The sequence below is a fragment of the Amblyomma americanum genome, chromosome 1, assembly GCF_052857255.1.
Source record: "Amblyomma americanum isolate KBUSLIRL-KWMA chromosome 1, ASM5285725v1, whole genome shotgun sequence".
Lineage (NCBI taxonomy): Eukaryota > Metazoa > Arthropoda > Arachnida > Ixodida > Ixodidae > Amblyomma > Amblyomma americanum.
The window spans coordinates 16,035,753-16,059,949 of NC_135497.1; the positions used below are offsets into that span (position 1 = coordinate 16,035,753).

A 24,197-nucleotide genomic window follows, 5' to 3' on the forward strand; every position below is an offset into this window, starting at 1 on the left:
CAGCGTATATTTTCAAAAAAATCCTAAAAAAGGGAGCCGCTGCCGACGTGCTACTATAAAAACAATCGTAATTAGACAATTATCCCTAAAACTCACCTATTAGCTTTTAGATTACCGCACCGTGGTGATCACAAAGTGAACAAGAGAGAGTAAAGCCTCAGGGTGCCTGCCAACGCTTCGACAAGAGGACTTGTCTTCGTCTGGGCAAAACGTTCATCATTGGCAGGATTTAAGCAGGCTCTTCAATCCGAGGAGAAAGATCCAGTGAGGGGGAGAAGGGTGCGAAGTGGGAAAGGTGTTATGATAGGGAGGGTCAATCATGTGCAGGCTTAATGGCTGCTAAGGAGGCTTGCTGTGAAATGAAAAAGGCGAGCTAAGCAGAAAGGAATCCCAGGGTGTGGAGCATGGAGTGATTGCGAACATGGGCTTGAAAGGCTGTGTGACCAGCTGTTACAGGTGGCTTGGTATGAATGGCGCCGCCTTCACATAAAACTCCGACAACGACCTCTCCAATGCTATTCACCGCCAGTTTACAGGAGGCACTCCGAGGCCTGAATTGGGAACACTAGGGGATAAGAGTTAATGAAGAATACCTAAATAATCTGCGATTCCCTGATGACATTGCCCTGCTGAGTCACTCAGCGGATGAATTGCAAAGCATGATCAATGAGTTAGACAGGCAGAATATAACGGTAGGTCCGAAAATTAACATGCAGAAAACCACAGTATTGTTCAACAGTATAGAAAAAGAACAGCAGTTCACAATTGGTAGCGAGGAGGTGCTGGAAGTGGCAAAGGAATACGTTAACTTAGGGCAGGTAGTGATCGCTGATCCGGGTCATGAAGCGAAAGTATACGAAGTGGACGTGGAAGATCCCCAGTGGTAAGACTAAAAATGAAATATACTTCATACTATGCGCTCACCCTCGTATCATGCAGGATGTGGAGGTCGTCGGAAAGGTGCGTTGTAGCGACCACAGAATGGCAAGGTCTCAAATTAGCTTAGGCCTGAAGAGTGAATGCAAGAAATTAGTGAAGCGGAAGCCCATTAACGAGTTAGCGGTAAGAGGGAAAGTAGAGGAATTCAGGATATCGCTGCAGAACATATTCGGCTCTAACTGATGAAGACAACATTAACGTTAAAAAATTAACGATAATCTCACAGCTATCCTTACGGAGTGCGCAGTAGAAGTAGGCGGAAGGATGGATCGACAGGATACCGGCAAGCTATCTCCGAGACGAAAAATGTGATTAAGAAACGCAAAAGCATGAACGCTTCTAACCCTATGGACAGAGCCATTAAAGTTCATAAATAAGCGCAAGGTAGCCGACATAAGGAAGTTTTCATATGAACAAAATCAAGCATGCTCTAAAGAATGAAGGTAGCCTAAAAGCAGTGAAGAGGAAACAAGGCGTAGGTAAAAAAACAGATGTACGAGGTAAGACACAAGGAGAGCAATGTCATTGTCAATATGGATAAGATACTTAAAGTAGCCGAAGAGTTCTCCACAAATATATACAGTAGCAAACGTAATCATAACGTTAATGATAGAGACAGTAGCGCACAGCAATGCGCCTTCTGGCCAGTAACGAAAGAGGAAGTAAAGAAAGCCTTAGGAGCAATGGAAAAGAGGAAAGCAGCTGGTGATCAGGGTCAGGTAACCGCAGATCTCTTGAAGGACGGAGGGGAGATCGTGCTGGGAAAACTAGCCACCCCGTACACGCAATGCTTTATGGCCTCGAGTGTACCAGAAGCTTGGAAGAACGCTAACATTATTTTAAGGGGCCTCAGAAGCGGCTCAGAAGTCGCGATATGTCTGGGGATCTTAACAACGCTTCACAAATATCCTCCAGCAAGAATTTTTTTCAATGCCTTTTGTGGATTATGAGTTATATGCAGCCAAAATTTGAACTTCCGCGCATTCGTGCCTTTTTCTTAACTCTCGCCAGTTTTCTCAAGACAAAACGTTGGCGCTCCTCCGCTGGCCCCACGCACTCGGCCCCTCCGCTACCTCCGCCGGCGCGACGGATTGGCCGCGGCTGTGGTAGCTGCGTGACGTCTGAAAGAATTTGGCACGATGAACCAATGATAACCCCCGGCTGCTGACGCCACTTGTATGTACGACTTGACGTCGTATGCCAGGTTTCGCGCGAAAGCCTGTCACCGCGCGTCGCCGCGAGGTGCGAAAGCGGGAATTTTTTAAAATGTGTTATAAATTTCCCACTCGCTTTTGAGGTCTCGTACGCGGCATGAATTCTGGATGGCCTGTACTCTATTAGAGTGAAAGCATTTCAAAGGGGCTCTGAGACGCCCTCCGAGGAGAACACATTAACTCACTTAATCACTGCACTGTGTTGCCATGAAATCCAGAGCCAAATAATACTTTTCTACACGCAGCAGACGACCCACAATCGCGCGTAAAAGTTGGTGAGCCCTTCCCGGCGACTTTTTCTCGCACCCTCTTCCGTCCTGCGCTTCTGCGTAGACAAGGTGAGATGTGGCCATTCGTTAGATTCTTTCAGACGTCGGGCAGCTAGCCTGGCCGCGGCCAATAAGCCGCCTATCTCCGGCGGGTCGGGAAGCTCCGCTCCCAGAGGGGGGTCGGTGAAATAGCGCCTACCTTCCAGCCTGCAAAAAGTGACGAGAGGAGTAAGGCGCGAAGAAGCTCAAATTCAAATTTTAACTACAGATAACTCAGCTTTTACGAAGCGCATGTAAAAAATCCTTGCTGGAAACTATTCGTGAAGCGGCGTGCTTCAATATCCCAAGCATGCCGCAACTTTATTAGAGCCCCCTTCACAGCCCCTTTAAAGCCAAGCTTGAACGCCCTTTTCTGTGGCCCTTTAATTCATAACAAAGGAGATGTCAAGCACTTTAAAAATTACGAACCGATCAGCTTGCTGTCCGTTGCCTACAAGGTATTTACTAAGGTAATCACAATTAGAATCATGACAACCACAGACTTCAATCAACCAAATATCAGGCAAGCTTTCGTAAAGGATACTCGACAATAGGCCATTTTCGCACTATCGATCAGGTGACAGAAAAATGCGCAGAATATAACCCACCCCTAAATATAGTGTTCGTTGATTATGAGAAAGCATTCAACTCAGTGGAAACCTCTGCAGTCATACAGGCATTGCGTAATAAGGGTGTAGAAGAGCCTTATGTAAAAATTCTGGAAGATATATATAGCAACTACACAGCTACCATAGTCCTCCATAAAGTCAACAATAAAACTCCAATAAGGAAGGGCGTCAGGCAAGGAGACACAATTTCGCCAATGCTATTCACCGCCTGTTTACAGGAGGTATTCCGAGGCCTGAATTTGGAACAGTTGGTAATAACAGTAAATTGAGAATACCTAAATAATCTGCGATTAGCTGATGACATTGCCTTGCTGTGTCACTCAGGAGGTGAACTGCAAATCATGACCAATGAGTTAGACAGGCAGAGCAGAATGCTGGGTCTAAAAATTAACATGCAGAAAACCAAAGTAATGCTCCATAGTCTAGCAAGGGAACAGCAGTTCACAATTGGCAGCTAGGGCCTGGAAGTGGTACAGGAAATTCGTTAGGGCAGGCAGTGGCCCTTGATCTGGATCATGATAGGGAAATAACTAGAATAATAAGAATGACGTGGAGCACATGTGCCAGGTTTTGTCAGATCATAAATGGCAGTTGACCAAAATATTTCCCTTGATAAAAATATACAACAGCCGTATCCTACGGGTACTCACGTGTGGGGCAGAAATGTGGGTGGTAACGAAAAGGGTTCAACTTAAATTGAGGACAACGCACCGAGCTATGGAAAGGAAAGTGATAGATGTAGCGTTAAGGGACAGGAAGCGGGCAAAGTGGGTAAGGGAACACACGTGGGTTAATGACATCCTAGTCGAAATCAAAAGAAGTGGGCTTGGACAGGGCATGTAATGCGAAGGCAAGATAACCGCTGGTCCTTAAAGGGGCTCTGAAAGGGGCTCTAATAACGTTGCGGTATTCCTGGGTTGTTAAAGCATGCCCCTTCACGAATATTGGCCAGCAAGAATTTTTTCAATGCGCTTTGAAGAAGCCGAGTTATCTGTAGTCAAAATTTGAATTTTGGCATGTTTGCGCCTTTCCCTCTTCTCTCATCCCTTTTTTGCACGCTGGAAGGTCGGAGCTCCTCCACCGGCCCCACCTCCACTGGCGGAGATCGGCCGGAGATCAGGGACTTATTGGCAGCGCCTATGGTAGCTGCCTGATATCTGAATCTAACCAAAAAACTATAAAGTCACTGCAGCACCCGCATTGAAGGAATGCGTAAGCATTGACCAGGATTATTACGGGCGCCTTAGCGTTCTGCCTGCATAAAAACGCAGCCGCTTTTCTTTATGGAGGCGAAACGCTAAGGCGCCCGTGTGCTGTGCGATCTCAGTGCACGTTAAAGATCCCCAGGTGGTCGAAATTATTCCGGAGCCCTCCACTACGGCACCTCTTTCTTCCTTTCTTCTTTCACTCCCTCCTTTATCCCTTTCCTTACGGCGCGGTTCAGGTGTCCAACGCTTCACTCCGTCCACTCTTCAGGCGGTTTAAAATTTGGTGCCACTTTTGCTCCCGCCCCGCCCACTTTTTGGACATTTTTGGCTCTAATTAATTAACTGATTACCCCACATGTATCTCATGATTTCCCCAGCGAGATTTTTTGACGTTATCGTGATGGCAAGGCCGTGATGACACAAAACCGCAAACATAGCCATAAAATGCTTGCTCATTAATAACCACCTTCCAACTTGTATACGCAGGTGCGAGCGACGGAGGAGGGTGCAAGCACGAAAAAGTAGCCAGGAAGGGCTTGCCAATTTTCGCGCGTGATTGTGTGTTCTCGGCTACGTGTAGAGTTGCATTACTTGGCTCAGGTGTTTATGACAGCACAATGCAGTGATTAAGCGAGTTGATGCGCTCTCCTCGGAAGATGTTTCAGAGGCACTTGAAGGGTAACGGAGTGGATCCCAAGAGAAGGCAAGCGTAGCACGAGGCGGCAGAAAGTTAGGTGGGTGGATAAGATTAAGAAGTTTGCGGGGATTTGGTGGCCGCAGCTGGCAACGCACAGGGTTAAGAGAAACGGGAGAGGCCTTTGCCTGCAGTGGGACTAGTCAGGCTGATGATGATGGTGATGACCAGTGCTGGAATGTACTTAAGGGATTCCAAGTTCAGTAAGGGGGAAGTGTGGGTAGTATTCATAATTTTGCGCACAGCGCAATAAGAACGCCACGCGAGACGAAAGAGGGACAGCGCTTGTTCCTGTCAGTCTTTCGTCTCGCGTCCCATTCTTCTTGCGCTGTGAGCAAAAAGATTCCAGGTTTCCTCTGGATATGTTGATCCCTGTTGGTTGTGGTTTTAAATTTGTTGATAAGGAATGACTCTGTCTACTTTCTATCCCTTGCACATTCGAAGCCTTACTGAAAATGAAAAGTTTATGCTCATCAAAGTTGTGATCACATTAAAATGTTCCGACACTGCCTTTTGTATAATCCTAGCTGCGTGAGCTCGATGACCATTTAGTCTGAGGTTTATTGACTGCCCGGATTCTCGGATATATTGTTTCTGACAAGAGGAGCATTGCAGCATGTCGATAACATTAAATGGCGCGCGGTTAAAACTAGACTTAATATCGATTACGAAGTCGCTTGCCTTACTTCTAACAGTAGTGTCGCTTTGTAAATGCTTGCATGTCTTGTATCTTGGTCGAGAGCATGAGCTTGCTGTCGGCGGGGGTTTCTTATCAAGTCTAGCTTGTACTAGGATAGCTCTCAGGTTTGTGTTTCACCTGTATGTTATCCATAATGCATCGGGAAAATGTTTTCCGGGGACGATCATTGCTAGCTAAAATAGGGTGGCATTTGCGCAGAATATTGTATGTTCGGAAGGGCGTTCGAGTATTTCGTTAAAAGTGCAGCAGGCCGCTCATTGTTAACTGTTGTTGACATTTCACGTACCTCACCTCGTTTTAGAGTATTTGCTTGTTGGAATTAAGGTAGTTCTGGGGATAGTTCTTATCAATCAGGTTGTTTTTAGTGAGTATAGGTGTTTCAAATTGTCGTCATCGTCGGCAGATATCCTTCTCAGGTGTGTTTCCTCTCCTACAGATATGCTTTGCTTACAGTGTCTTGGATGATAGTAGTGAAATCTAAGAATAACTATTAGTCTGTAAGCTTTTTGTAGAGCGTGGTTTTACAGTGGGTATTTTCTACACGGATGGTAGTGTCGAGAAAATTGACTTGCGTTTTAAAGTAGTGAAAGGTAAATTTAATGCTAGAGAGGAATGAATTAAGGTGTGAGACGAATTCTTTTAGGGTCTCACACCTGTCTTTCTATACAAAAAAATGTCGTCTATGAAACCCACGTATATGAGCGGTTTTCTAAAAATTAATTCAGAAGTTTAGACTCCAATAGCTCCATATAAATGCCCACACTTGTAACATATACTTGAAGGTAGTCGAAATGGTTGCGCATGAGTATGAACTGAAGTAGCGGGAGATACACTCCAGCTTCATGCGGTTGTGGATTTTGAGTTGGAGCGTCAAGAGAGCATCGATCTCTTCTTTTATGGGAATATTTGTGTACAAGGCGGCAACGTCAAGTGTAACCAGTATGCTATCCGCTGGAACAATGGCTGCACCATTAAGCGATTCTATTATTTGAAGAAAGTGCGGTGTTTCCTGGACGAAGGAAGGAAGGAGAGTTGGAATGTCTACACGGTAGTGGTTCACAAAAACTGACAAGTTCTCTGTAGGCGTATCATTATTCGAAACAACAGGCCTGTCCGGGATATCTGCTGTAAACAAATCTTCTGCGGAAACCTTCTGCAGTTTAGGGAGAAAGCAGAAGCATTCGTCTTGTTATTGGTTTCCTGGATAATAGGTCTGCCAGTTTGCTCAGAATTAGTTTGCAGAACACTAAAGGGGGATCGGAATCTAATTTATTACAATGGCAAGGGTTGTCGCGTTGCCTGATGGCCTTTGTTTTGTATTTTTCGGCTGGCAGGTTAACTAGTTAGGTTCTAGAACCTAACTAGTTTACAGCAGCCTATTTTGTTGAGAAAATATATCTTCACTTTCGAGCTTGCTTTGTTTTTTTTTCTATAATTCCTTAATACATACAGGTACCTCGGCATTGAGATAACGACCAGTATATCATGGGGAGATCACATAACGAAATTATGCGCTAGTGCTTCCAGGACAGTTGGATTCATCAGGAGGTCACTTGCCCTGTCTCCCCCAGCCATCAGAGAACTAGCATATGTAACATATATTCGCAGCAAAATAGAATACGGCTCAACAATATGGAACCCTCACCAGTTCTACCTGATTGACTCACTAGAGGCCATCCAAACCCGGGCAGCACGTTACATCACCGCGCAGTACAAACCTGGGCTCAGTGTTACTGTCATGAAATCATCTCTCGTTCTGAAATCATTAGCGCTTCGCTGAAAAATTTCAATTCTCTGCCTCTTCCACAAACTGTACTTCAACTTTCCAGCACTTCGGGAAAACCTCCTGCGCACTCTGATACGATCATCTCGCCGCTTATTTAATTCCTATAGCATACAACGCTTGCACGGCTCCACCAATGCATTCAACAAATCGTTTCTTCCTTGTGCGATTGAATGCTGGAATAACCTACCCGAATTGTTATTGAGACTAATCCTTCGAAATTTAGGCAGCTACTCATCGAACATTTCTAAGAATAATAAAACTTTTCTATACCCGGTGCCAGCTACGATGCACTGTAAATCGACCAAACACTTTGTTGAATAAGTTCTATTACTGTAGCGTGCATTTCTGTGTGCTTCTTCTTCACATTTTCTTTGATTGACTATATTAATTTTCCCTTTTACTTTGCCTATTTTTCTCAATTTTGTTTGCCTTTTCATATGTGTGACCGTCGGACACTATGTATCCCCCCCATTATGTAATGTCCCTACGGGACCATTAAAGGTTAATAAATGATGATGATGATGAGACAGATTTAATACGTAAGTCTAGTTCGGGCTCTGTTCCGTCTCCGGTGTCCACGTGTTGTGGGCTTTGAGAATGATGGAATTAAGGCTGGACACTCGGTTTGGTGAACACGTGTTCACTAGGTGTTAGAGGCTGTAGGCAAACTAGGAATTGGATTTTTTGTTTTCTCGGTGAAGTAATCCTTAATACGCATTCTTCGCGAAAATCCTGTGAGATCCCGATTACATTCATACTCATTGAAATTAATGTTAGGTGGGCAAAATGTGAGGCCATGTTTCACAATCTGTCACCATCATTTAGCGACTGCGAAATATCAACTACATTGCTGTCTTCGTCCTGCAGTGTTAACACTGTATCTTCTAGCTCTGTCGAAATCGAAAGGGGGTTGTTGAGCTGTCTAGATGTCTCCTTTTTCTAGCAGAAGTTTATCTCGAATGTTTACATGGTTCATTATCATGAAGCTTACATTCCTTCCTCAATACAAAATCTGCTAGTGCCTATCTTTCGTCCGAATTTAGTGCTATACTACTAAGTTGGTGTTCGAGAATATAGCTGTTCTTCACAATATTCTTTTACATAGCTATGACTGAAATGGATGTGTCACCTGAAACTTTTTTCATTCAGTGAGCAGTTCAGGTCAGCTCCCCCCCCCCCCCACTTGTTCAGTATGTGATTATCAAGAACCATCTGCTCACCCTATCTCTACCACACTCTGGTGGCTACTGCCAATGGAGAGTTCGAAGCCATGGAAAAGGCGATGTTATGTCAGTTTCTGAAACGGAGAAAAAACTCTCCTCTAAAGCTCTCCAGCAAGACGAAGCCCAGCGCTGCAAACACATCAGCTTTCCCGCACAAAACTTGGCAGACGAGGTGCGCGGGAAGCTCGGTGCTGGTGACGTGTCGCACTGCCCTGCAGTGCAAAATTCGAATTGCCGGCTCCATGGCATGGACTTTTTATTTACTGAACCTTGCAGGCCCCGAAAGGCATTGTGTAAGGAGGGTTACAATATCAAAGTGAATCTCAGTAAACAAGGGCCAAAACAATTCCTAAGCATTAATAGAACTATACATGGTCACTACGGAATAGAACATCCGGAAGCCCACACAATATATACAAGAGAATAGATATAAAATGAACAAAATCTCGGTAACAAAATAATATAGACAGATTATTCTAGCAGTATAAGCTACAAACTTGCTCAAAGTATGAAACGGAATTATTTACGATGCAACCGAATCAGAAAGAAGATTCCAAAGTGATATGGCAGGGGGAAGTGACGATGTATTGAAAGTCTTTGCATGTCCTAAGATGCGTGAAAAACTAAAATGATGGTGCAAGCGTCTAGAAGTGCTCAATGAACTGCTAAGTGGCCGGAGCCAATGTCTATGGGTATATACATACTTGTGAAACAAGCATAGGAGCGAAACTGATGGTGATTTTCCAGGGGAAGGCGATCGTTTTCTTTCTTCATTTTTGTCACACTGGATAGGTGGCTATAGCTGTTAGAGATGATCTGTGGGATACACGCGTAGCCCATTTCCTCCACCAGCCAACGGCTATGGCGTCATACCCTTAAAAGCGGAGCTTAAGTGTCCACAAGTTTTTTGTTTTCTGCTTTGTTTTGATGCGCACACCGCTTCATCTTGCGTTGTTTGTTCTCGTGTCTATTTTAAGTGTGGAAGGCTCCACTAATGACGCGTTCCTGCGGCAGTTTTGAGCTCTGCATTTGCTGGCAAGTGTTAAGCAAGAAGTTTTCCTTCAGTGGAGCGACTTCAGTTAGACGTTCCAATGCCTGCAGTATATTTGGATCGAAGGGGAGGGGCCTGTGATATTTGCCAAGTCAAGTCCACATTCAGACATCGCCCTACCGCTGAGGGAATAAATCGCAGATCGATTCGTGATCAGAGACAGTGCGTACTGTCGCCTCACTCTTTAATGCTAGTGCGTATTGAGCTCCGAGAGCTGTAGCCACGCAGGGAAAAGGCAGTGTGACGTACCTGAAACGTCCTGCTTCAAGCACCTTGCAGGTTCCGTGGTTTTCGCACGGGTTTCCATAGCAGGCGTCCACCAGGTACTCGCAGTTACGGCCGTGGTATCCCGGGAGGCAGATGCACGCGTAGTCCCGCAGCGGCACGGCGCGGCAGGTGGCACCGTTCTGGCACGGGAACGTGTAGCACGCATCGCACTTGGCCAGCACGTCCGGCTGCGGCTTCCCTGAGGGTGCAAACAAGTGTCCCAGCTGCGTCCACAAGCCTCAACCTAGCTCCATTCTGCACACACTGAGTGCCCAGAGAACTGCGCTCACACAGCCCGCACTAGTTGAAAGCATGAACCACATCACATATTATTCTTCCCATTCCGACAGTGTATTGTGGTTGCCATCATCACCGTCATCGTCATGAGCAGCAGCAGCAGCAACCAGACTATGCCCGCTGCAGGGCAAAGGCCTCTCCCATGTGGCTCCAATTAACCCTGTCTGTGCCAGCCGAGGCCACCCTCTCCCCACAAACTTCTTAATCTCATCCACCCATTTAACTTTCTGCCGCCCCTGCTGCGCTAGCCTTCTCTTGATAGACAATCTATTATTCTTAACGACCATCGGCTATCTTGCTTTCACATTACGTGCTCCGCCCAAGCTCATTTCTTCTTCTTGATTTCGACTAGGATGTCATTGACCCGCGTTTGTTCTCTGACCCACTCTGCCCTCTTTCTGTCCTTTAAAGGGTCAGTGAGCAGAACTCTATCAATTTGTTTTGGTTAGCAAAATCTGATAGTTCGGCATTTCATGGCTTTGTTGCCGCTTCTCCGGGAGCGAAAGATGCATTTATTTCAATGAAGTTTGGATTCGAAGTAGAAAAAGTTTTTCCCGCCCTCGCATTCACACTCGGCGCACTCTTATGACGTCACGGCGTCCTCTTATGACGTCACAAAACGGAGTGACGTAAGTGATGTAAACGCAGACTCCGTGATTTCTGACGGCTAGTGGTGCGGTCTAGCAGCAGCCGAAATGAAAGCTACCGCCGCCGCACGTTGAAGGCATCTATCGGGGGTCGCTACCGTCGCTTCGTTTACGTTTGCACTGGCGTCTTGCCATCGTTACGATGGATCCCGTTCCCGAACCCGACGACGTAGTTCTCGCAAAAACTCCGGCCTGCATTTTAGCGACCTCAGCCCCACAGAACGTGCGATGCTTTTGAGGGAGCACGGTTAGGTTAGGCGCTGGCGGGTCGTTTCCCCCTTCCCCAGTGAGCAGCCGTTGCTAATTTAATATCTTAACCCCAGTGGGGGGAGTAGCGAGAAGCGAGGACACGGTCGGCACGTCGCGCCCATCGAAGGCTGGCCGAGGCTTTGGGGCCAATGCATTGTGATTCCTTGAAAGGCGCTGTTCAACGGTGCAGCAGGCGGCGTCCAGGAGGTTTCTCACGGTCGCAAGGGCCAGGTTATTATTTTTTTGCCACAAAAAACAGATGGGTGCCCAAGGGCGCTCGCGTTTAAAGTTGGCGGCTCGAAAGTAAAACCGACGCACGACGCTTCAACGGGTTCCGCGGGTTTCCGGAGGTACGGGGTCCACTAGATCGGCTCCTCTCGCCCACTTGCATGTACCCTCAGATGTGTACTGTGAATGGATTAAATTAGCCGAGAGCTCGAAGAGAACAGCTCCGCCCAACTGCCGAAGCTATCGAATGAAGCCACAAACGAGTTCGAGGAGAGCGGAGTCACTGTCTCTGCAGGTTCCAAATCTCTTTTAAAGCGAAAGCTTTACTGGCCGCGAACTTGCGATTTCGCCGCGGCCGTGCTCCGAGGAGGCACATGAGGTCACAACGCGCGCCTCTCCGCGGAGCCGAACCGGCCTGGCCGGCACGGCGGCGGCTGGCGCACTCGGCGCGAGAGACGCGCTCCAAGTCTCGGCCAGTGCGGTCAGAGTGCGCCGAAGCCGCCGAACGCGTCGGCGGTCAAGCGCAGTTGGAGTATAGAGGGTCTCCCTCTTTCCTTCATCTACCCTCTTTCACGGCTACCCTCTTTCCTTCATCAGGAACACCGAAAGAAGAATGCCAGCGAATCAGCCTGTCTCCGAAGAACGCGAGAGCACAGAAAAACAAAAAGGAAAACGAGCTGCTGTCCCATACGTAGCGGGAATTAGCGAAGCGCTTGCACGTATTTTCCGCAAGCATGGCGTCAACATCGCACACGTCCCCGCTGGCAAGGTGCGAACAGAACTGGTGAATGTGAAGGACAAGCTCCCTCGTGAATGATTTCCAGGTGTTGTGTGCCGATTGACTGTGCCGATTGCTCATCAATATATATCGGTGAAACAAAGGACTTCAGGAGACGCCTGAGAGCCCCAGAACGACGTCCGAAACCAGAAAGCAGCATCTAACGCCATCGCCGAGCATGTGCAAGAATCCGGCCACGAGATTAACTGGGATCAAGTAAAGATATTGACAACAGAAAAGAACACATCAGCACGGCACAATCTTGAGTCCCTTATCATACAGACATCGTATAACACATCAAATAGGAACGACGGAACTCTACATCCTGTCTATGCTAAATCATTAAAAACGTTACTGGGAGCTACAAAAGAACGGATCCGTGCGCCGATTGCTTCGTAGTGAACGTCTTTCCCGAAACGTCTTTTCATCTTTTGACTTTGGCCAGTGACCAGCAATCTGCATCACATAGAGGGTCTCGCTTTGGCCGACGTGACGTCACCGTGCAGCGCGCGCGTGCGCGTTACGCCGGAGTATAAAAGCGCCTGCCCGGGATGCATGGAGCGTTTTTTGGGCGAGTTTCGCCCGACGGCGCGCATTTGACGCCCGGCCTCGAAAAAAACGCCCGCCGCTGCCCATCTGGCCCCGCCAGATATTGATGCGCGGCGTCCGACGAGACCGGAAGCGGCAGCCGGAGCAAGCCAATAGCAGGGCAGAAAGCCCGCTCTTCCGGTGTGGCCGCCTCCGCCGCCGCCAACATGACCGCCATGGCCGACGAGCACTGCTCTGTTTATTGCGCGGAAATGTTATTATCGTGAAAATAAACGCTTCACCAGACATGAAATGTCACTTTTTTGGAGATCACGACCGAATCTTGGATCGAAATGACCACTTTTCCTCCCTGAGGCGAAGGTGCCGACGAAAACCGCAGCCGATTGTAGCCACGGTTGAGCAGGCATCAAAAGGTACGCGACCGCATGCATTCGAGCATGCAAAACCTTGTACATATCTGTGCACGCGTGCTGCAATCAGTAAAGTGGTGTCTAAATGAACAATTTCGTTATTCTGACAGAGGAGTCAGCGTCGCTGCTCTCAAAGAGCTCCTCGCTCAATGGTATTTGCCACTTGTTGATCATATTGCTTTCGTGTTGAGAGATACGCGGCGGCGGGCTGCCGCTTTTTCGCTCCATGTATCTCCGGCCGGACGTCGCGCCGCCACGACGTTTTCTGCCGCGAGAACATTGTCGGAAAAAACGTCGCATGTATCCCGAGCTTTAATGCCCGGGATACATGCCAAATGCGGGGTTATAGCCAAATACCTGTAGACGGACATAGGACATTTTGCATGGGAAGAAGTGGTAGCGAACTCAAGTCGGCCGAATTCACTCGCATGAACGACAAGGGTGACCTTCTGTATCCTTCTGCAGGGCCCTCTAAAAATTGTAGCTGACCTCGAAAATACATACACGACATGCTTTAGCCTCCTATACAGCTACATGCAGACAGTATCCTTGATATTGTACAGGTGTTTAAGGCAAAAACCGAGAAAACCGAGATCTGGCTGTCCTGGCCACCATGAAAATGTGCCAGCCGAGCTCACTGCTGTAGTGCCTATCACTGCTCTTTACGTAACAAAACCGCCTTCCATTTTCAAACAGCGGGAAGGGAAAATATTCTGAGTACCATAAAGCTCGTGCGCTTAGACCTGCAAGGCACCTGTTTGGGTGAAATTCCCTTTAACATAAGTTCGGTTACGCGAAGAATGCATGTGGTGCCAGGAAGGCAATATTTGCTATAATTTTTCGTTTGCACTTACGCTGCAAGCCTTGCCTAAAATTCGGTGAAAATATCTTTAATCGTGGGCAAAGTTTTATGATTAAAATGCGCTTTTCTGACGCCGCTGAACCTTTTCAGGAAAAGGGGAAAAGTTATTTGTGCTCAAGCAGATTATATAGTGCCCTCAGAGATGAAACACGGGGTTTAAAAAAATCAACTCAGTAAGAAATGGATCTAAACAAATTACATCCACCAGCAAAACTATGAGCATTTCTCTGTGCCCTTTGTCGATAGCAGACGACATAGAACGACGCGATTTTTCTTTGCCAAAATGCACAAAGGGCTCGAGGTGCCTAGGAGGTTACGTTGAAGTTAGTTGAAGCCAATGGCATGCAGGTTTCTTAACGTATTATGCGCCTAGTGGCGCCATCTGTTGGCTTATACGCCAAAGAGCACGCCCGCGCCCTCCAGTTTGCGCCACTAGGACAGTATTCTAGTTCACTATACGTGCAATAAACAGAGCAGTGCTCGTCGGCCATCGCGGCCATGTTGGCGGCGGCCAAACCGGAAGAGCGGGCTTTCTGCGCTGCTATTGGCTTGCTTCGGCTGCCGCTTCCGGTCTCGCCGGACGCCGCGCGTCATTATCTGCCGGGGCCAGGTCAGCGGCGGCGGGCGTTTTTTTAGAGGCCGGGCGTCAAATACGTGCAGTCAGGCGAAAACCGCCGACAAAAACGCTCCATGCATCCCGGGCTTAACAGAGCTTGCGCTTAACCGGTAACCAACGTATTCGGTGGCGGTATCTATGGGAGCCACTAACACTCCCCGCACACTCACTGAATAGAAAGAAAGCCTGTGCCGAGGCTCGGATTCGAACCAGGGCCTTTTGGCGTTTGAGGCGGAGACGCTGCCACTCCGCCACGACGGCTCAAGCATCGTCCAACAATAAAGGCGCATATAGTGAATGCGCTCTTCTGATGAAGTATCCGCGCTTTCGCATTTCCTGGCTTGACAGAGCTAGGCCATCGGCATTTTTTTTCTTAACTGCGTTGTATCTTGTCTCCCGTCCCTAATAAACGACTTCCGTTAAGTAGTTCGAAGCTTAATGGCAAAGCCGGGAACGTTTCGCCGGGCAAGCGTACGACGACACAAGTGCTCTTTATGCTGCTAACTGCCTTGTACGATCACCGACCATCGTGCCATCATAGTTTTTCATCGACCGCGGCGATCACCTGACCAGCCTCAACAGGCTCCTCCAAAGGTTAACTAGCACTTGAAGCGGCACTTGCAGTTCCTCTGCTGTTCGGGGCTTGTAAATCAATGCGCGTCAAAAACAAAACCATGGGGCACGCAAAGCTCATAGACGCGAAGCGCCAAAACAAACTGAAACTCTCCTGGCCGCCTGTGGCGCCACCAAGCATCGGTTTTCTTTGCTTCCAACATTCAGGCTATCTTTTGTCTGTCTTCCTTTTGTGATAAAAGTGCACTATCGGTTTCAATATTGAACCGCGCAACCTTCCTTTGTCAGCGTCGGAGATTCGTGGCTTCCAAGTAGGAAGGAAAATTCCTCTCTTGTCCTATGACGTCACCACGCTTGTACTTGCGAGATTGGCCTGTGGCGGCGATACCTGTATTTTGGTTCTTGGTATTTTCTACCTTAAAAAAGGTTTGTTTTCAGTAAGAGTGGCGTTTTGTGATCAGGAGCTGGTATTCTAACGATACAAGGCAACTTCAATTTCTCCTCAGTGTCCCTTTAATTTAACTGCAGCCGCCAGGGTGGGCGCGCTGCCTATCAAGTGTGCGGAACGCAATCAACGTAACAGACGCCAAGCCGCGTCTACTTGCCCGATACACCACAGCTTTCGCTTTCTTCTCCTCAGTGTCCTTGTAAGAGGGTTCACCAGTAACAGTGTCCAAGGAAACACATGGGAACATTCAAAAGCTGTAGCGTGTCTAAATATGGCTCGATTTTCATGAGGTCTGTAGCAGCGTTTTCTTCTTTAGTGAATAAAGGAAATGTTGCGGACAGATATCATTTTTTAAGTTTCATTTTTTTTTACAAATCAGAGGTAAATATCCAGAAAAATTGCACATTTAGATATGCCGGCCTTTCATGTCATATCGTGAAAAAACTAAGCCAAATAGCAAAATTTCATCCGCAACATTTCCCCTCTGTTTCTCTCATGATTGTAAAGCCGCAATTTTCATCCACATCGAGCTTAGTGTTTGAGTTTTACAGGCTCTGAAATTCGTGTATGTATTTTCTGCGGGGATTTGAAATTCGCACCAAATTTAACTAGTGCGACGTGGCTCCATCTGGCGTCAGAATATTGTGCCGCTACTACACTCTACCACCAACCTCTTGGTTGTCTGTGTTCGTGTGCGGAGGTTTTTACTCAGAATTTGAACGGACTTGAGCTCTTTCCTTTTTTCTTGCCTAGGCTGTATTTCGAAAGGATTTCTGTTTGTTTATTGCTCGAGCTTGTGGTGCTGAAAGGAAGCGGGATGCAAGGCCACACCCAAAAGCGCCCCCCCCCCCTCCCCTCCCGACAGCCACACACTAAGGCCGAAACACAGGAAGGGCCGGGGCTCACTATTCAGCACAGTGTGGGAGAACAGCACTGTTCCTTCTCCAGGGCAGGGGCGCGTTGACCAAGGTGGCGATACAAGTCAAGAATGTTGTTGCAAATACTTCTCATAGGAGGCCCTCGAGCCAATACCGGCGCACATGAACCCAACACGGCCTGGTTGTTGAGTTATCGGGAAGAAAAGCGGTACTGGGTTCATGTAAACGCGCGCCGGACGGGAGTCGACGGGTCGGGTCCAGTGATCCAGTCAACTACGGCGCAAGGGGTAGGTTGACTCAACTCGACTCTGACCACAGAGAGGAGGCTATGCTGACCCGATGTGCTTGTAAACGCTGTCGAGCCGAAAAGTAGGGTTAGTGGGAGGGGACAGGATAAATGCGCACTTGCGTTTCACGTGCGCCGTCGCGCCTCCGATACAGCGATGGCGTGCTTCAATCTTGGAGGCTGCTACTGCTTGCTCTAAGCTCGGTGTCGATACAGTTGAAGCGGTCTCAAATCGCTAAAATCGAGTTCATGGAAACACGCACTGGTCGAGTTGGATTGACCATGCTCAACCCGACCCCCGAATCGACATGACGCCATCGGACTCATGTAAACAGGGCTACTGGCGTAGACTGATTGTCATGACGTAGCGATTAACCTCCTTTCATTGAGGCACTTGAGTTCCTGAGGCGTTGAGGCGTTGAGTTCCTGCGATTTCGCGCTATACTCGCGGACAACTATCTATGGCCCTGCAACAACCCACATAGAGGGGAGAAAGGACCTTCTCCTTCATTTTCCTGCTCAGCCCCTGCTGCACTGCAACTGCGACGTCGTGAAAACCGGTCGAAGCTAACGTTGGCCTCTGCTAGTGAAACCAGGATGTGTCGGATCGGCATCGACACATCGGTTCTCTAATGAATCTTTCGTCGAGTGTCGATCTTTCCTCTCTCATTCTCCTCCCGACAAGGCATATCTCTGCCAAAATGTTCACGTTATCAGTGCAGGTGCTGTCCACTGTAAGCGGGTAAGCGTAGGTGCACCGTGTGCAGAAAGGAGCTCGCGACTTTCCGAGCGCCCTACTCCAGAATAGACATCTCCGCTGTGTAAACAATGTCATGTCAAAGGCTCATGGCCTGGCTGGCAAAATCATCCAGTTCTGCTTCTGAACTGGTTTCGCATGTGTCAAGCGTTCCCCAACTGTCTTTCGTCTCCTAATTAGAGCCACCTCGGTATGCGCCACACCTAGTCGCGCCTCCTGCACAACGCTGCCAAAAGTCGCATATTACAATCAGCAAAACGCTCGGAAGAGGCGCTATATAAATACATGCATAAAATATATAATATATAAAATTATATAATATATAAAATATATAAAAACATAGAAAAGCAGTTCGCATAATGATACTTTCCAGGAAACCATTGTAGGCATGGAATTTTCGCTTTCAAACCCGTGACATCATCACAATTGAGGTGTGCTGCTGTTTTTTATGTACAGAAAGAGCACATCCTTTCTTCTATTAAATTGCAATTTTTATTATTTTTTAAAAGTAAACCAGTAGTAGCACCTTTGTACAGAACAATTGAAAGTCGCTTGTGCAATAATGAAATTTGCGTTCAAAGTCACACAGAAAGTTCTCGGCTGTACTTTTTGTTCGCGGAAGAACCAATACTTTCCTGTCGCGGTTAATAAGGTGTCGTGGTAGAATTTACACACCTGGAGGCGAAATAGATGTTACCTCCTTTTTGTGGTACTTAAGTGCTGCCATCTATCGACAGGAACAGTTCAAATCTGAGTTCCTCGCAGCTAGTGAGCCCTCTTAACGTTACACCAATAATTTTCCGTCCCGTAGCTCGCTGTGTTCTGAATTTAATCTGACCCCTTTTTATTATCCTCCAAGTTTCTGCACCAGAGGTGAGTACCGGTAAGATACAGTTTGATCATGATTTCAGACATGAAAAAAATGCACTCCATTCTATTGTAATTCTTCAAGTTATTTCACTCTCGTGGTTCGTATCTGCTATTACTACCTACCCTAAATAGACGTATTCTATTACAAATTCCAGCGCCACAGCATCAAACGTAAAATAATGTTTGCTTCCGAGCCTGTTAAACATCACCTTATTGAATTGAATTGCCTTCATTTCCATTTCCTGCTTGGCCCAAGCAGTGGCCTGCAGTATTCTGAAATAAATAAAATAAACACTCAATTTATGGTAGATTTAAGGAAAAAATTGCTCATAGCAACTCAACGGGCCTTAAGGTGGGGCGAGACTTTTGAGAAAAAATTCGATCTTAAAATTTTGCGATCACCTCACAGAGACTTTCTTTATCTTTCAGAAAATATATTACACTTGATTATTTGCAATTTTAAAAATATGTTTTGTCCTTTTTCTTCGTCACGTCAACCAGGAAACTTGGTGCAACTCGACGTGGTCTCTCCGTTTCGGATACTTCCAAAAATTCCATGCTCCGAAGTATTTGATTAGAAACACAGGTTTTGGCTTCTGCATGAAATTTGGCCTGTTATTAGTACAGTATTGAGCCACTGAATCTCCTCCTGTAGCTTTTCGGTCAAGGAAAGTTTTGAATAGCAAAAACAGTTCTCAGAAATTTTATCAGTTTTCCTCAAAACAACATTTTTGCATGTTTGTGTACCTTTTTCTCTCAAACTATAAGACATACGGAAGCAAAATTGTTCACAGGTGTTAATTGCATTTACAGAACTGGAACCGGAATCAATATCCTAAGTGCATTTGCATTTTTCTGTAAAGAAATGTCAGTAATGTGTGGCAATTTTACTACGTCGACAAAGGTAAAACATAACAAGTCTAGTTTTTGTTGGAAGGGCATAGTTTTAGTTCCACTAGTGTAAAAGCGTTCGTTGCTACTTTTGTACAAAATTTCAACACTGTGCGGATAGTAGATTTTAAGAAAAAGGTACATAAGGTAAAGTTGTATGGTGTTGCTGTATTCTTTATCTTCCTTGCAGGGCGGCGGTGCCTATTGGTCGATTCGGGCTGTGATCGCGTTTCGAAGGCATTCCAAATTCTAGAACGTCTCCGCGGAGCTCCGTCGACTCGAATGTCATCTCAACCGAATGCCGTTGAAAAACTTCGTGTAGCAGCGGAAGTTCAGCAGTCAAGCCGAATGACATTCGGTTCGAAGGCATTCGAAACGCGCCCGTGTAGCAGGGGTATAATAAGACCCGCTTCACATGCTGCGAATTTCACCGTCCTACACTGCGAGTTCGTTCGGTCTGCGGCTGGAGAGGGCCGCCGCTCTTGCCGCAGACGGCTTGCGAACGATTTCTGTCCGGTTGGTATTCATTCGCAGCGTCGGTGTGTTCGATTTGCGACTGACCAATAGGGAGCATCCACTATTTGGCTCCCCGTCAGGCTTGGCTTCGGCCAGCTTTGGCCAGGCTTGGCTTCGGCCATCACGTACTTTTCGTATAATTCAGAACTGTTTACCTTTATAAAAAGATACGAAATGTTGCCTTGTATCTAAAGGCGCGCATGACTACAACATAAGCACATTCCATGTTGCATTACTGCTGCATTTATTCACAAGTTGGATAAGCAGACATCTAGCAACCCTGTTTTCACAACCGAACAAATTCGCAGGTTCTGCGTTGCATGTGAAAGGACTGAGCGGCAATCACACTGCGGCGTCAGCGGCGGCACCGAATTCGCAGTGTCGGTGCGGCAAAATGGACCGAAAATATTCGGTGTAGTCAGTGAGGCCGCCGTACGATTTTCGGTCACTGCTTTCCCATGCAACATCGACACAGCGAATTTGTTCGGAGGGACAGGCAAGGTTTGCGTAGCCAACCCATTATTACACGCGACAGAAACGTCACACTGAATGTGTTGATGATTTCATGACCAGCGTATATTTCGATGCAAGGCAAGATTTCGCATGATTTGATTAGAATAAAGAGTTTTGCTTCCACCGCGGCAACAGCTCCCAGGTGACCCCACGTCGCACGCAGTCTCGGAGCTCCCCAATGGTCAGTCGCAGAGCGAACGCACCGACACTGCGGCTGAATAACAAACCGGACGGAACTCGATCGCAAGCCGTCTGAGACTAGACCGACTGCCCTCCCCAGTCACAGACCAACGGACCGGCGGTCGGACGGAGGCCGCCGGGCGGCCTTTCGCCGCCGATCAAGCCGGGCTAGATATGTGCGCCCGGCTGTCAGCCGCTGGCCGGAAGCGGCCAACGTGGGCTATCAGCGCGGACCAATCAGGGCGCGACCGCGCATGACTTCCGCCCGCTCCTACAACATGGCCGCGCCTGCCGAAGCGGCCTCTCGCTTCACCACGAACTCGTCGTTGCCGCTACACTGTGCCTCACGTTCATGGCAAACAAAAGTCGCACGAAGTTTTCGCTTTGTCTGAAGATGCCCGCAGCACAAAATTTTAGCGATGAAACGCGCCAGATTTTCAGAATGCTTCTGGATTTTCAAAGCTGCTAGGCTTAGCCTCTACGGGTCGGTTGACGTCAAAAAGCGTGGGAGATTCAAAATAGGTTAACTATTTTGGTTCAGAAAGGAGCCGCAAAGGACAATTTGTCATCTTTGTCGTCATTGAATAAATAATAGCTTTACAATAAATGCACAGCTGTTCTTTCCAGCATTTCACTAAACGTATGGAATCACGCCGTTTCTAAATCCTGGCGGCAGCCGCCCGTTTTCCGCCCCTTGTGGTGCTGCACGGCGGCAGTGCGTCGGCGTTCCACCGCGACGCATGTGGGTCGCCCTTTTCCGCGTGCGCCCCCGCCGCCGCCTGCCGCCGGGGGAAGGGGGGGTTCAAAGGGAGGCTGCAGTGGTGGGGCGCCGAAACCTGGCGACTGGTCCCAATGACCCTCTGCATCACCGGACCCTTACAAGTAAAAAAAAAAGACTAAAACAAAATTTAAAAATATATTTAGGCTCTAATCAAAGCTGCGTCTACGTGTATGGTTCCCTTCAAATTTTACAGCCATAGCGTTTATTACAGCTGCTCTAAAGCCAACTTTTGAAAGTCATTTTCAAAGTTTAACCCCATTTTAAACCCTGTCTGAGGGCAACAGCGGCGGGCACTGCAATAATACATAAAGAAATACACATAGTTGCCTGAAACTTAAGCCATGAAACAGAAATACAATAAATAAAACAAAACAAAAAAGCTAGGAAATACAGTTTACACATGGGCCAAAAAAAACACAACTAGTATGATTTACGAAATCATGCCTGAGGAAGAAAGGAGGCATGATTATACAATTTGCATAGGCTAATATCCAACAGAAAAATAATTTAAACAATAGCAAGCTGTCTTCAAAGCAGTCGCAATAACACAAAGAAAAACAGATGAAGCAACAACTTAGTTTTCCTCATATTAATTGGTAGACTCGCCCTGCAGCTTTGCCAGCTAAGTCATGCATAACGCTTTCCAGTTCATCCCTTCAGTGACCTAGCAAGGCAATGTCTTCAGCGAATCGCAGGCTACTAAGGTATTCTACATTAATCCTCACCCCCTACTGTTTCCAGTTCAGGCCTATGAATACCTCCTGTAAACAGGTGGTGAGCAGCACTAGCGAGAGCATGTCGCCCTGCGTGACACCATTCCTTACTGAAATTTTATTGCGGTCTTAAGAGCTTGGTTTTGGTTTATGGGGGTTTAACGTACCAAAGCGACTCGGGCTATGAGGGACGCCGTAGTGAAGGGCTCCTGAAATTCCAACCATCTCGGGTTATTTAACGTGCACTGACATCACACAGTACACAGGCCTCTAGAATTTCGCCCTCATCGAAATTTGACCGCCGCGGCCGGGATCAAACCCGCGTCTTTCGGGCCAGCAGCTGAGCGCCATAACCACTCAGCCACCGCGGCGGCTGGTTTTAAGAGCGTTAGCTCTTACTCGCCACGTTTCGAGATTTCGTGGGGTGTCCTACCATCCTGATATCACAGCGCCATCCGTGGCAACAACTAGAAAACAGCACATCTCGCATTGAGACTTGTAGCGCCATCTACAATAGCAATGTAGAAACAAGCACCTGCCGCGTGCCAATGATGAGGTCACGGTCCAATACGGTGGATATAGGTGGATCTATGTGAGTATGACGTCAGGGGACGAAATGGCGGCGTAGTTTCGGTTTCTCGAATTCAAGATGGCGGCCATTAAAATTCGTTGTGCCCTCCCATTCATTTCCCCCCCACGAAAAAAATATCCCATAAGAAAAACTGTCCCGCTCCGGGCCCGCTGTAGATGTATACATTCGTTCTGCTATATATAATCCGACAAGGGGCACCCATCCGGGGACACTTGTGTACCGAATATGGTAGGAAAATAAAACCCTATGGGTTGTGGCATAAAAAACACAATGAAATAATAGGTAAACATTGTATAGATGCAATTACGAATTGAAGCGTTACCATATCGCACCGCAAGCCGAATTCTAGGTCCACCTTAACCCCCCAAACGAAGCAAATTCCGTTTAGGATGCACCTTGAGTTGATGTAACTCGAAAACGAGTATACGTGCATCGTAATTTCTCCGATAGGTGGCGCTAGGCGCCGATCACTCCGCTAGGCGGCGCACGTGCACGCGTAGCCTTTATCCAAGGCATTGGTGTTTAAGGACAGTGAAGGGAAAGTACGACAAAAGCATTTGTTGGGCGAGTTGGTGTTTACGATGATCCATAACTACAGCGCAAACGACAGGACAGAGATGAAGAAGGGACACCACACAGCGCTGTGTGGTGTCCCTTCTTCATCTCTGTCCTGTCGTTTGCGCTGTAGTTATGGATATGAAGGGAAAGTAGATTTTAAGCGGGTAGAATTAACCAAGCGAAGGTTATCTGATTAGTGGCTAAAATCAAGAGAAGAGTAAAATTTCATAAGTCATGGCTAGGTGGCTTGAGCCACCGCCCGATTTAAAGGGTTCCGTCGCATCCATCCATCCATCCATCCATCCATCCATCCATCCATCCATCCATCCATCCATCCATCCATCCGTCCGTCCGTCCGTCCGTCCGTCCGTCCGTCCATCCATCCATCCATCCATCCATCCATCCATCCATCCATCCATCCATCCATCCGAGCATGGTGGCAATCCACCCCGTTTCAAAGGGAATTACATTCCGTTTCTCGTAACGACCGGCGCGTTCTTCTTCGCATTCTTCGTTTAGTAAACCAAACAGCTAACGCTCGTTAATTCAATGTCTTTCAGACGGTGGCGGCCTTTTTTTATAAAGAACTACGGTGGCTGCGCCGTAATTATAGATATCTTCAAGTATTTTTTTATAAAAGGCTCTTCTACACCCTGCTTCCGTAATGCCAGCATAACTGCTGAGGTTTCGGCTGGGTCGAATGCCTTCAAGTAATGTATGAAGGCTGTATTCGGGATTGGTTATATTCTGGGAATTTCTCTATCACCTGATTAATACTGTCATCATCATCATCTTGACTACGCCCACTGCCGGGCGAAGACCCCTCCTGTGTCTCTCCAATCAACCCTGTCCTTTGCCAGCTGCGCCCACCGTATGCCCGCAGACTTAATCTCATCCGTCCACCTAACTTTCTGCCGCCACCTGCTACGCTTGCCTTCTCTTGGAACCCACTCTGTTACCCTTAAGGACCAGCGGCTATCTTGCCT

At 47.4% G+C, this 24,197-nt stretch overlaps 1 protein-coding gene across 1 annotated transcript in view; it reads right to left on the reverse strand.

Moving 5' to 3' along the window:
* The window catches only part of sli (slit guidance ligand), a 408,240-nt gene that overhangs the window by 71,926 nt on the left and 312,117 nt on the right, over positions 1 to 24,197 (reverse strand). The window contains exon 29 of the mRNA XM_077643187.1: positions 10,002 to 10,218. Within this exon, the coding sequence (XP_077499313.1) occupies positions 10,002 to 10,218 (217 nt within the window). The remainder of the gene's footprint in view (positions 1 to 10,001; positions 10,219 to 24,197) is intronic.